General features: G+C 38.4%; 1 protein-coding gene across 6 annotated transcripts in view; it reads left to right on the top strand.

The window, feature by feature from the left end:
- The window catches only part of LOC144030031 (sickle tail protein homolog), a 62783-nt gene that overhangs the window by 14151 nt on the left and 33507 nt on the right, over positions 1-15125 (top strand). For 5 of the 6 annotated variants that reach the window (XM_077535954.1, XM_077535945.1, XM_077535929.1 and 2 more), the window contains exons 2-5: positions 5132-5430; positions 11716-11884; positions 12333-12531; positions 13683-13776. In XM_077535954.1, coding sequence (XP_077392080.1) covers positions 5132-5430; positions 11716-11884; positions 12333-12531; positions 13683-13776 — 761 coding nt within the window. Of the gene's footprint in view, positions 1-5131; positions 5431-6545; positions 7397-11715; positions 11885-12332; positions 12532-13682; positions 13777-15125 lie in introns of those variants that run through there. The other variant, XM_077535936.1, reaches the window with a different exon arrangement.

Here is a 15125-nt window from a genome sequence, read left to right as displayed (position 1 = left end):
TGACGTCACTTCTGTGCGACATACTTTCAAACGTTATTATTCCGGTTTATTTCAAAATAGATTACTAAAAATCACATTTAAAATCATCCCCAAAATGCTCATGCATTCAATTAATTACCAAAGACTAAAACGACTTATTGCTGCTTATTAAAATATATCCGTTGGGCTTTTACATATATTTAGTAGGACGTTCCAACTAAGATCAACCCTTCAAACTCAACAACAACAGAAATAACATAAAGAGTCAGAAATCTCACAGTAGGCAGGCCCAGCCTTTATTTACAGATTTGTGAGTGGTGCTTACAAGGCCTGATGGGAGTCGCTTTAAATCAGCTGTGGAACCTTCTGTTTAATCCACCCCACATCAGCAGAAATGGATGTAGGCTACACGCGTGGCATGATGTGAGCTACATACGCATGGTATCCAGGGATTTTCGCCTTCAGGGATCATATGAAGAAGAGGAGTAACATTTAGGGATTACTTATGGAGTGATGTGCATATTCTCTTTCCTCTGCAGTTTGCCCTGGATTTTCACCGCCTTTTCTTAACTCAGTGGAAAGGTGTGAAAAGGACAGTAGGCTACTGACAGTTTGGGGAAACGGTGTTACTCAAAGATACGCACCAGGAAACACATTTTTCAAATACTGTACTTCGTCATCATGCGTGACCTGAATTATTATAATTATTTAAAGGATTAAATCTGCATTTGTCTTTGTTTTTAAACACATATTTAGAAAGAAGGACCGGTGTCAAAATAGGGTGTTTCAAAATATACACCATAAGTAAGCAGAGTCAAATTCAAAGTGGTAAAACTCTAGCATGTCTCAATACTTTTGCCCTGCAGCTTTTGTTGACCAATGATAAACATCCTTGGCCTAATAGGAAATTTGTGACTTCAACTTTAAAGGGTCTATTTGGCCAGGATAACCCATTGTTCACTAAAAAATAATTCTCTGTCCGTATTTACTTTTTTCATTTTGTATGTGGGCTTCCAAAAGCTTTTGCATACAATTGCATGCATACATACATGAAAAAAAGAAAATCTTTTGAAATGTGTTTCAAGTCCGCCAGCATAAATTATCAGATGTCATCTCACAACCCTGAGTTTGTGGGTTTGATTCCTGGCCATTGTGACCATGTCAAAGTATCCTCAAGCAAGAACGTGAGCCCCCAGTGGCTGCTGATTCTGCTTCATCAGTCGGGGAATGAGTAGTCAAAATGTAAAGCGCACAAATTGGAATTTGGTCAGAACTGAAGCCAAAGCAGTGGAATTGATTGTTAACATCAACTTCTGGATCTTCCTTTTCTAGCACAGTGCTCCTATGCTAGACAATTTCCCTTTAAACATTTTGTGCCCTGAGCAATATCTATTCAGTCACTGCAGCTTGTGTTCGAATGTGAAAAGAGCAAAGGTTGAGGCCGAAATTCCTGGAGCAGCAAATATTCTGTACATGGCAGAACTGCCTTGCTTTGCTCATGTGTGCTGAAATTGAAGACAACATTGTGCCGTTGTCATCATAAATGCCACCATAGTTGGCACATTTTTATTTGAATTTTATTTCATATTAGTGCTGTCACTAACGACTTTTTAAAAAAATCGACTTGCCTATCAATTATTCCAATGATTAACAAAAAAAACCTTTCAATTGTTATTATTATTATTATTATTATTATTATTATTATTATTATTATTATTTAACATTACACAAACACACACAGGCTCCATGCAGCGTGCCTGCAAACCTTGTGATGATAAGCGGTTTGGAAAATGAATGGCTGGATGGATGATTTATGAGCAAAGCATTTGGCTAGTTTATTTAGCATAGCTTGTCATAGTATAGAAATGATTTAGATCGTAGTTTTCACTGCTGCTGTCAATCACAGCCAAATTACGCCCAAGCGTCTCCCTCCTCGATTTTGACGATAAGCAACATCACATTCCCATTCATGACATTTTCACTCTGATTTTCACATTATGACGATGTTCACATTATTAACTGCATATTTCAAAGATGTTTTAAACTTAGATTAAGATAATACAATACAAAAATACATAAATAATACAATATAATATACAATACAATACTGTCCAAACCTACTTAAATAATACCTGTAAACTAATTTGCCTAAATTGCATTGATTGCAATGTAAGATTCAGCCAGTGTCCGTTTTGAGCAACAGAGTGACACAGTGCCAACAGTATTAAAACACTTTTCTCAATGTGCTGCGTAAAGTGCATTGGACAACATCGTGTATATAAAGCACTATATACAGTAAATGTACTCCAATTACCATTTTAAAGGGATCGTTCGAATTCTTTGACATGAATCTCTATTTCATCCTCACCTCCAGTGTGTGCGATCAGCACTGACTTACCCCTGACAGCGTTCTGTGACACGAGTTCTGGTTCGGTGTTGGACGAGAGGAAAATAGTCCAGCAAGCTGGCTGGGGTGTCGGAAATAAAGCGTTTTTCTTCTAAAAACAATTTGTGTTAAAAAGAGTGATACATTTGCATCACAATACTCCTTTTCTGAAAAAAGTCAAGACGCCATTACCGCCAGCACGACTTTTCTGTTCGTTTGTATCACTGCGCGGCGCCCTGCATGCAGTTGATAGACGCGCACTAATCTACGAGTTGTTTGTCTTTTCGAAGGCGGAAGGATCAGCGAGCTGTCTGCAGCGCGTCGATTAGCTGTCTACAGGGCGACGCGCAGTGATACGAACGATCAGAAAAGTAGTGACTGGCATATACAGTTTGCCCTTGGAAGAGATCGGCACTTTGACTTCTAGTAAATGTGTGGCCATTGTAGCATTTAAAACCCCTGGGCATTATCTTATTTTGAAATGACTTGGTCAGAACCATCAAAAAGCACAAAACGGGTCACAATAACGCCTAAGGGTTTTTAATAGAAATGTTGTTTTTTTGTTTTTTTTGGGCCTTTTTTCCTCCATGTAATTGTCTCATTCTTTTGAACAAAATTGCTGGTACCCTTATATGAAAGTAAACCCACAATGGTCACTGAACTATCCATTGTTATGTTATATATAACCAATTGTCCATGTGGAATCAGAATTTTACTTTTGATGATGTATTTATTATCAATCGGCAGACCGGGACTAGTATCACGTGTAAGTTGTCACACTGCGATTTTATTCTCCACCAGAGGGCGCAACGAAAAAGTGGAATACTAGTATTCTTCGTCTAAAGGGTCAGGGGTTGTGTACTGTCTGAGAATAGCACATTGTGAGCTGAGATGACTGCCCAACCCAAAGCAAAAATTTTCAACTTTACTTATTTTGAAAGAGGTGTCGTACATACACACATTCTAGCAGCAAATCATGTGGACTCGTTAGAGGAGAGATTCAGGCATCTTGTCATGCCTCAGTCACTGCTCGGGTTTAAGCTACCCTTACGAAAAAGTAGTATATCTTAAGTACACTAGAGTATAAAGTATACTCTAGTATAAGTATATAAAGTATACTCCTAACTTTATACTTTTGTGTACTGGAAAGTATACTAATGTAATGCTTGTTCATACTAAACTGGTGCAAATCAAGTTTATCAAAGAATTCTACCAGTATAATGTACTTCTAGTATTCTATGTGTATACTTCTAGTCCACAATTTAGTTTAGTGTTGTGTAGTACAAGTACACTCATTTGTATACTATAAGTATAGAAGTTGTGTACTACTTCCAGTCCACAGTTTAGTTTACTGGTCACTACCAAACCCGTATGAAAGGGATCTGGATCAATAAAGTCAAGTCATCCATGATCTAAACCACTTTTGCTCATAAGGGTCGCGGTGGGTGCTGGAGCCTATCCCAACCGGCTTCGGGCAGTAGGCGGGGTACACCCAGAACTGGTTGCCAGCCAATCGCAGGGCACATAGAGACAAACAACCATCCACACTCACAAGCACACCTCGGGACAATTCAGAGTGCCCAATTAACCTGCCATGCAGGTCTTTGGAATGGAATCGATGAGCTTCAAGAGTCACCTGAAATGGTTTTCCAACAGTATTGAAGGAGTTTCCAGAGGTGAGAATGCTAAGAGAGTGCGAAGCAGTAATCGGAGCAAAGGGTGGCTATTTTGAAGAAACTAGAATCTAAAACGTGTTTTCAGTTATTTCTCCTTTTGTTCTTAAGTACATAATTCCACATCATTTCATACATAGTTTTGATGCCTTCAGTAAAAATCTACAAAGTTACCAGTCATGATAATAAAGCAATTGCATTGAATAAGAAAGTGTGTCCAAACTTTTGGCCTGTACTGTACATGCCACCAGTTCCTAAGGACTTTAATATATATCATAATGTTTTATGTTGTAGTTTGCTAAATAGCTATGGTAAATTTTCAAGATCAATAGCTGATTTTCCACCAACAAGCCCAGGAACTTTGAGTTCTGGGTAAAGGGAGTTCTTGGTTGTAAACCCCCAAATTTGACCAATCAGCCCCCTCAAAGTTCCTGCCTGGCTCAGCAAACCCTGCTGCTGAGATCGTACTTGGATGCCCCCTGGGGAATATAATTACCCTGGTAATTGTTGTTGGTGGAAAAACGCGAGAACTGAATTATACCAATATAAACTGAAAGGCTCTCCAAAAGTTACAGCGGTGAAAAAACGCCCATTGATAAACAATTTCTATAGTTGTAAAAACAAAACAAAACAGGAGAACAAGGATAATTTTGTCTTTGTTTTATTAGTTGCAAAATCCAGTTCAAAATCCAGTATGAACAACTTACCCATTGGTGGGGCAACATATCACATGTTCACGTCATCTATTTTATAGCTCTGCACTGACACAAAGTATGAAAATGACATGATACACAAAACATATCCCTAGGACTTTGGTCTTTCATCTGGTATACATGTTGTTTATATATGATGTATTGATTCCAATAAATATATAAAAGTACAAAACCTGATACAACTAGCCCCGGTCACCCCTATATCACGAATAACAAAGACAATAAAGTAGAATGCTTGCAGCCTGAGACATCGAGCAAAAATGTAATATACTTTCTCACTCAGTTATTGTTCAAATTGATCTCTTTTATCCTTCACTTCCCTATTTCTCTCTATTCTCATTGCCCTTGCCTTATCCGGCCATCCACCCTACCCTTCCTAGCACATGCGCCATCCATTGCTCCCTCCTCTTGCACTTCCGACAGAAAAACTGAGCATCAGCTCCCGAAGAAACATCACATGAACAACAACCTTCTGTGCAACCCGGATGGCGCTCCACACTCTGCGAGCACCTTGCCCCGAAGCGGTGCTGCCAACAGTCGGGACGGCGACCTGGAGAGTCTGCTCATGCAGCATTCCGAAGTGGAGAGAAAGAAGGAAGTCTTCCTGGATCACCTGAGACAGAAGTATCCACACCATGCTGCCATCATCCTCGGGCACCAGGAACGCATGAGAGACCAGGTCATGTCAATTCTAAGTGTATTGATATACAGTAAATATCATTTAGCTACATCAGTGGTGTCCAAACTACGGCCCGGGGGCCATTTGCGGCCCGCCGTCCATTTTTCAGTGCCCCGCGACATATGCTAAAAATGGCATTTGACTCCGTTCAACTAAAATAAACACACACAAAAAACGTTTGGAGATGGTCAAAGTAAGAAGGGAGGGTATCGAAAAACAGGTGCCATTAAAGGTTATTTTAGTTAACTAAAACTAATGGAAAAAACTAAAAATAAATAAATAAATATTGTTACCAACTGCGATTGGCTGGCAACCAGTTCAGGGTGTCCCCCGCCTACTGCCCAGAGCCAGCTGGGATGGGCGCCAGTTCTCCCCCGACCATTGTGAGGAATAAGCGGTCAAGAAGATGGATGGATGAATGAATGAATGAATATTGTTATTGAAAAAAATACAAATGAAAATGCTTTTTAAAAAATGAAAACTAACTGAAACTCGATTTTATGTTTACAAAACTAACTATAATTATAGCAAACATGTCCTTCGTTTTAGTCTTTGGTAATTAATTTAATGCATGAGCCAATTGGGGATGATTTTAAATGTAATTTTTAAAAATTTATTTTGGTATAAACCGGAATTATGACGTTTGAAAGTATGTCAGACAGAAGTGACGTCATCTAGCAGCAGCCATCAGAAAAGCACCTTCAGATGACATCGCTCCCATGTGTTTTTTTAAATATTGCGCAAAAGTAACTACACATTTTTTTTTAAAAACTAATACTAATACTGTAACTAACAAACTAAACTAAAACTAAGCATTTTTTAAAGAACTAAACTAAGTAAATCTAACAGAACCACCCTGAAAACTAATAAAAACTAACTACAATGAAAAATTCCAAAACTTTAATAACACTACTGCCATATTACAAATAAATTGGTTTATATACTGTAGTATTTTTCTAAATATGCAAAATCATCCATCCATCCATTTTCTTGACCGCTTATTCCTCACAAGGGTCGCGGGGGCTGCTGGCGCCTATCTCAGCTGGCTCTGGGCAGTAGGCGGGGGACACCCTGGACTGGTTGCCAACCAATCGCAGGGCACACAGAGACGAACAACCATCCACACTCACACGCACACCTAGGGACAATTGGAGCGCCCAATTAACCTGCCATGCATGTCTTTGGAATGTGGGAGGAGACCGGAGTACCCGGAGAAGACCCACGCGGGCACGGGGAGAACATGCAAACTCCACCCAGGAAGGTCCGAGCCTGGACTCGAACCGGAGACCTCAGAACTGGGAAGCGGACGTGCTAACCACTCGACTACCGTGCCGCCCTATGCAAAATCACAAATACATTATTTCTACAATTTTTAGGACTAAACACAATTTCTCTTCATAACATTATGTGGCCCTCGCGTCTTTCTGATTTTCTATATGTGGCCCTCAAATGAAAAAGTTTGGACACCCTTGAGCTACATACTCAGAGAGTACATTAGTTACATTATTACATACAACAGTTATATATTTCCATTGATTGATTTTACATCTGGCTATAGTAGACATGTTTATTTCACTCAGTAACACAACTGCATCTTTGAATTAATCCAAATTCAATGAAGCAGAAACCATCTCCACTATTGTGCGCACGTGCGTGTGTGAGTGTTGCTCAAATCTGAAGACTTCCTGATTATGACTCGTTGCTGCGTGTTGTCGTGCCATAACGTGAAATATGACAGTTGTGTTGCTAGTCGAACAGGTACAGCCAGCATTATTTGCAGAGGTGGAGTTTTGTTGTCACAGAGAAGAGGTGGGGTTTGACAGTGCATCGCATTGGGACACACAACACACACGTAAACTACATACCGTAGTTTCGAGTGTAGTGCGCTGGAAAGCAAGACAATATTTTTTTATTTTAACGCATCCTGAGTGCTATCAGTTGGAAGTGACGTCACATCGCTCAGCTGGTAAGCTGTTTGAACGGCAAATGATTAATATGTTCTGCTGTCTTCAACAATCTTTTGACAAATCTGCTTTGTAATTTGTATGGCCAACATCAACCAATCAAGACCGCTTTACCTGCACAATATGGAAATTCAACAGACAAAACATGTTTGATTTGATTTCTGCATGCATAAGCATTTTGCCTTGCTAATTGGTTAACTTTTTCATGTGCTATTATTAACTTAGGGTAACAACCTTTTTTTTTTTTCTCGTCATTGCTCCTTGCTTCCTTTTTTGTGACATCACAAGTTAAAGCTATAATTCCACCACTGTTTTTTTTCCCCCCCATTAATGTGAGTTTCTTTATGTATTTGCTTATATTCCACTTGGGTACAGTTTTGGATATACGTTCAGTCAGGCTTTTTATTGGCAGGCACTCTTCACAGTAAATTTCCATTTAATGCTTGGGGGAGGAAATTACACTTAAATTATATCATCATCAAGTTTCTGAGATGTGATTTATCATGACTATTTTTCCTAGCTTCTTAAAATATGTGAACCACAAAGAGCTTTGGTTATTAAAGTGGTCAATTGATGAGTTCTGTCATGTGGCACTTCATACAGCACAATGCTTCTAAAAGAATTTTTGATGTTCATGTGACAATATCACAATAAAGGTCTATCATATTCTAAAATATATGAGTAGAAACAATACTCGTGTAGTTTGTAGCATTAAAATTAAACAGATTATTAATGTTTTGTTTTTTTTCATTAATTTCCCTCTTGTTACATCTAAACACATGAACTCCATTTTTTGTGTATGTGCATCCTTTGTACACGGGGCCATTCGATTATAATAATGAAATATGTAATATATCAGTATGTAATATTATAATGGCTGGATGTCGATAAAACACATGCATGGTAGCTGATATCTCAATCTCTTTGGGTGTGACATTATTTACAAACCTGCAGTAGCTGCAATTTTGGCAAATCAATCCATCCATCCATCCATTTTCTTGACCGCTTATTCCTCACAAGGGTCGCGGGGGCTGCTGGCGCCTATCTCAGCTGGCTCTGGGCAGTAGGCGGGGGACACCCTGGACTGGTTGCCAACCAATATTTTGGCAAATCAAAACCAAAAAGTAAACAGCCTGTGAGATTTTGTACTGTTTTGTCTGTCTCGTTGTTATTGTTGCGATTATTATTATTATTATTATTATTATTATTATTATTATTATTATTATTATTATTATTATTAATGGTATTTGGAATATTATATTCCAGACTAAGTAGATAATCTTTTAGAGCCATTTTTGTTTTTACTTAAAATTGTCCAAATGCTCTAATTTCAACCTCTTAAAAAAGAAGTAAAAAAAAGATAAAAATATCTATCCATCTATCTATCTATCTATCTATCTATCTATCTATCTATGACTAGACTATTTTTGTATACTGTATTTCAAATCTTGGCTATGGTCTTGTCGTGTGGACATGTTTGCATGTTCTCATGTGCGTGTGTGCTTTTCAGCCTACTCTTCGTCTCACAATGATTCCCCCCTCAATATCTGTCATCTTCGAAATGGCAGAACCGTGACACACCTGTTTCAACTCCCGCATTGCCTCCATTCCAGATACAATCATGTATGATACGTACAAAGTGCTACCAAATTATAATTAAAAATAATAATAATTGGGGGGGGAAAAAAGAGGTTGGAAGTCCAAGTCTATATGCACTCAGTTGGGGATAACTATTGTTAAAATCCTTTATTTGTATGCCTCTAAACATGAAAAAACAAACACATATTTACCCTTCAGTCTTCAGCAGGGTGTTGTTGGTAACAAATAATAGTGTGCAGACGTAATTACAGTGCCATTGACATCTGGTGTGTCACTTCTGACACTTGCAATATTTCTGTAAGACTGGGGGCAGCAGCTAAACTCATACCCAATACCGTCACAAGACAACTATAGATTTTCAACAAGACAAACAAAAACAGATGCAAACATTTCAAACATATTGTCGCCACAATATTCTATGAACCCTGTTAGTAGGGTCTGTTAGTTTTTGGAGTGGCCCAACAGCAAAATAGTAAAAGATATTTCCCTGATCCTAAATGTGAAACATGACTACTTGACCATGATCTTAAATCAAATTGTGTATGAACTGTGTGTGAGAAAACTCAAGCCCTAACCTTTGGTGTATCATTCCATCCCTATTATATGCCCTGCAATTGGCTGCCGATACGTTCGCTGCCTCTGGCCTGACGTCATCTGGTTAAGAACTCGAGGAGGATACGAGGTGTAGAATTTGGATTGATAATAAGGCGCTGTCACTACCAAATATTTTCAGATGTTATTATTCTATTGCTATTTACATCCCTTATTGGAATTATCAGTGAAATATTTGTTTTGAAATCAAGTGTATTTCAAAATCATTGTTTCCACTTAGTGTTCATTAGCTGATTATTGTTGTTTGATATTGCTTAAGGATGAAACAAAACCAAATAAACAATTAAGCAATGGCACGTCAAGTACTTAGGAGTACATGTTGACAGTGACCTGAGCTAGTTTAGTTACAAGTGCAGGTACTATTATGGGAGAAATTGTTCTCTGATTCATGTGATGTGGCCTTTTTGTCCCTGTCTCACAGGAAAATTTACCCCTAATAGGTCAACTAGCAATGTAGTAGCTGTGGCTAAGAAAAGCTTGTTCGTGTGCACGTTCTTTTAGTGTACATCTCAAAGTTGTGCATGTTAGTGAAGGGCGTGGCTTTGGTCAGAGACTTGATAGGGAGGGAGGGAGAAGTAAAGTAAGGGTACAAATTTTGCTACAGTTTGAAAACTGCAAAATCCTCTCGAAGGGCACAACTATGAGGAGGAAGGAAAATGTCAGTGCAGGAAAGGGGTAAGTTCTTTGACCTGACAAACTCTAACTAAACTTTCAAAAGATTTGAGTTTTATTTAACTATTGCTGAAATTGATGGAAGATATGCTCAATAGTTACAATTTTTGGCACCCCAAATAAGTAGAATCGTAACATATCGGTTGGCAGGTCACGTAGCAGATTACAAGCAGTGTGGTGTGAACACATAATATGCAGTGCAAAATTGACAATCTGGAAATATGATTCAATGTTTTAGTGATGTCTTTTTTTTTCCTCCTGACCTGGGGAACTTGAGGATAATATCTGATTGCTCAGTGGTCATATTATTAGTGGCACATCCCATAGTAGAGGGGAGGCATCTTATTGATATTTATAAAAGACAGGAGAATTGCTCCCTAAAAACAGATGTATTTCAATAGGGCTCTAAAAAGAGAGTGAAAAGTGTGATGCAACCATGTTATTGACACCAACAAACTGTTTTAAATCTCTCAAAAAAATGCACAATATGTAGGCTACCTTTAATTATTGATTGTTTGTTGTTAATTTTACCAGGTTTTTAAATTTTTTTAATGTCTTTTGTAGACACTTGCTGTTGGCCTGAAATAAATATCAAATGTCAATGTAGTGATGATTATGTTTTTAGAGATTAATATGGGTACTTTATCTCATGTATTTTGTTCAGTAAACTTTTCCTTTCCTCGAATTTTTGTCTCTGAAAAGGCATTTGCTAGATGTCAACAGTTCTAAGTACCAACCCAAGTCACTTTATCCAGCAAATTAAACACAGCACTCTGGGCTTCAAGCCCAAACACGCAATCACAATTGTTTGAGTAATCCTATATGACAGCTGTCCTCCGTTTGATTAAAAACGTCTTGGCAGGTATTCATTTCATAGCCTCATATTTGCAGGTCTAATGCTGAAATGCATGCATATTTTGCATTTGTTGTGTGGCGTGTACTGGAGAATGAAATGTTACCTGTGTCAGCTGGTTTTCAAGGTGGGAGGTGAGCCTCACCTCGAAGCTGCTTGAGATTGAAAGGCAAAACTGAAGACACAGCACAATTTAGCTGTTTGGAAAATACCTGCTCCGTTACATGATGCCGTTGATAAAGTCAGGGTGCCGTCATACACACTGGGCAAGTTCTTCCACATGGAGTTTGGCTTGGATTTACCCTCCCTCCCCTGGCCCCCGCTGACACACACTCCCATCACATCATAATATGTCAAAACATTACTATAGATTGCCTGACTGTGGATCGTATGGGCAGTATTTTTGTGGTTTTCTTTCTTTTGGCATTTTCCTGGAATACATCTGACTCCCAGCCAATCAAATAGGCTCTCCTCATCCTTTGTTCCAAATACTGGAACAATTAGCTTTTACAGATATAGAATGTTCTTACTGTGATTAAATACGTTTTCATCCAAGTTTCCTGTATGCGTGTGTGTTCCATTTAGTTGAGGAGCTCTCGACCTCCTGAAAGTAGCACCTGTGAAGGTGTACTGGCTGCAGAGAACATGTCTGATGGAGACTCACTAACCATGACAGTTCCTTTCTCGAGGGGTTGTAAAGCCCGATCAAGTCTTCCAATTGGACGGTCGAGCAGTCAGGCAAGAGAGCCAGTTGGTATGTCAATACACACACTCAGAATGATAGCGTTCATCCACCCTGTTTCTATATATGCACCTCTTATTATTTTCACAGTCTGGGTGTGGCTGGAGCCTATCTCAGTTTATTCAGGATGGCATACAGCCTGGATAGATCACCTGTCACTCACGCCCAAATTCATATCTAAAGGCAACACTAAAAAAATGAATCATGGGGTTAGTAAGTAAACCTCAAAATCAAAGGCTTTCTGTTCATAAACAATTGAGTTTGTTCCATGAACACATAATCAGTTGATCTAAATTAAAACAAAGAAAGCAGCCTTAACTCAATAATATATTGATCCTGAACAGACTTTTTTTTTTTTTTTGTCTTGACTTAACTTAGAAGTTGGATTTGTTTGTGAACATGGGTGTTCGTGTACCAATTTGGTTCTTCAAGGACTTGACCTATTTATTTTGGTGTCCAGGTGTGCTGTACCTACAGTATGGAGACGAGACAAAGCAGATCCGGATGCCTGCAGAGATCAGCAGTGAGGATACTCTGCGGGCTCTCTTTGTCACTGCTTTTCCTCAGCAGCTCACCATGAAGAAGCTTCAGTCTCCCAACATGGCCATTTACATCAAAGACACACGTCGCAATGTTTACTTTGACCTGGAGGACATCAGGTGAGGGGATCAGGATATTACCTGGGTGTGTTTGCAGTCGTTGTGTAGGGTCAGGACAGGCGCTTATAAAGCCTTGTCTGTTGGTCTAAACCAGAGGTCTGCAACCTATGGATCTGGAGCCACATGTGGCTCCTTAGTCCCTCTCCTGTGGCCCCCTGTGGATCTCTAAAAATATCTGTAGAATTTAATATTGCTTCACATATGTTTAAATTTACATATGCAATATTTAAAAAAATGTCAGAGTCCAAATAGTAAGTTGTCAGAAAAAGACGAACGGTAGATTAAAAAGTTTTTAAAATGACCTAAATATGTCTAAAAGGTGACCATAAAATGTCCAACAAGGAAGATGAAAAGCAGAAAATGACCATAAAAAGTGAAATTGCCAAAAATGTCAGAGAATTGAATAAAAAAAGGCATAAAACAATCAAAGTAACCATAAAATGTCCACAAAATTGCTAAAAAAAAAAAAGGAAGAAAAGAGGCAGAAAATTACAATATGTCCATAAAATTGCCAAAAATATCATATATTTGACAGAAAGGCTGACAAGTGTAAAAAAAATATTTGAAAAATGAAGTCTGAAAATACTACAAAAAATAAAAATCCAAAAACAGAAGATGAAAGGTAGAAGAAAATAAATCTCAACATACTGGATGCTGCATATTTAGCTGTTCTGGTGCATCTCTAATAAGCTTTTAGGCGTCAGTACATTAGACTAACACTGACACTGTTTCCGTCATCACAATGTTTTGTGGCTCCACACACAATCAGAAACACTGACCTCAGTTTACAACTTACATAAAATAGTATTACGTTATTTCCAACAGTCTACTATCCTGACAGCATCCTAACATATTGTACATGTTTTTGTAATGTGGGAAGATGCCCGGAGAAAAATGATTTTGTGAATTTTATGTCACGTCAACCTCATGTTCCGATCATATAATCCATGTGAAGTTCAAAAACATCAGACTGGGACATTCACAGATGAGTGCATGATGGAGTGTTTTTCTGTTTGTTCCGTTTTTGCCTGTCGAAAAAACAAACAAACTTTGAAGCGGCAGCTGCTGCACAAATCCAACTCTGTAAACTTCTGACGTCGCACCCTTGGCCTCACACAAGGCATGTCATATCATGTGTCATCTACTTTCAGAAATATTACATCCCACTCCTGTCTGAAGGTTTATCATAAAGATCCATCACACGTGTTCAACCGCCACACTAGACCAACCAATGCAGAAGGAAGGGTGAGTCACTCCATACAGGCTCCATAGTTTTGCTCACATCACCAATTGTATTTTATGTCTATCTATTTCCTTTTATTTTAAGTTTTTTTTTTTTCATATAAATGACTAACTTGATTAATAGGAGGCTGAAAAATGACTTTGTCAGTAGAAGTGCAAAGCAAAACAGCATTTGTCATAATAGTTTCACCATTCTGATTGCATCCATTGCTTTGAGTGTGAACACAACACCAAATGTTCCCACTAATGAGATCATATTTCATCATGAAAGAAAACTAACTGGGGTCAATGAAAGTTAGATTATTTCTGTTGAGCCTCCCACAGTAAGGACAAGCTAGTTTTTGTTGAAGTTTCATGTCCTGAGGGCTGCTGAATTATAAATGTTTACAAAATGCTCAATTATACACTATCACTTGCAACCAGTTGTTGGGATTACTGAGAATGTCTGTCAGTAAGGGGGTCTAATTCTTTGAACGGTGGGGTTCCAAGCTTTTCGCCGCCAACTTGTCTGACAGATAAGATATTGAAAGAAAGCAGCCTCCGTGTCAGTTTTCCAGAATATCCCGTTTATTCTGTTTATCGCTGCTGCTTGCATATGCAGTACAACAACATCATTATATTTGTATCAATCGCATTTGTTTACTAGAATGTCATCTTTTCATCACAGAAATACATGATGAATTATACAGTAAATTCTTGTGGTATTTACTTCCTGTGTTAGTCACAAATTTGTATGAAATAAATGTATAAATCTAATGTGTCTCGCATCAAATGGGGCAGACTTGTCTCACCACTTAGCGATCTGATGGGTGATCGGTTCATTTAAACACGCTGATCGGAATTGGGCTCAAAATTGTTGACGTAAAGCAGGGATTTACGAAATTTAGAATTGGATTGGGAATGAAATTTGAATTTAAATTGGTAAACAGGAAGCAGAATTGTCATTCAAATACAAATTGGAGGAAGTTCAATTGGAATTCAAGGAAATTCAAAGAAATTAATGATGCAAAATTAGTCCATAATGAAGCTTCACCTGTACTGACTGGCAACCACTTCAGGGTGTGTTCCGCCTACTGCCCAAAGCCAGCTGGGATAGGCTCCAGCACCCCTGCGACCCTTGTCAGCAATAGGCTAAGCAGTTAAGAAAGTGGATGGATGGATGGATGGATGGATGGATGGATGGATGGATGGATGGATGGAGGCATGAAGCTTTACAGTATTTAAGCCTATTTACAACATGATTTTCATACAAATTGTCAAGACTATGTACACAATACTTAATAATAGCAAATGGTATGTAGTGCAGTTTTTTTTTTTTTAACATTGAAAGTATATTTATATAAAATAGATCG

The sequence above is a fragment of the Festucalex cinctus genome, chromosome 1 (genome assembly GCF_051991245.1).
Source record: "Festucalex cinctus isolate MCC-2025b chromosome 1, RoL_Fcin_1.0, whole genome shotgun sequence".
Taxonomy (NCBI): Eukaryota; Metazoa; Chordata; class Actinopteri; order Syngnathiformes; family Syngnathidae; genus Festucalex; species Festucalex cinctus.
The sequence above is the reverse complement of the archived record's forward strand: the minus strand, read 5'-3'. Positions and strand labels throughout refer to the sequence as shown.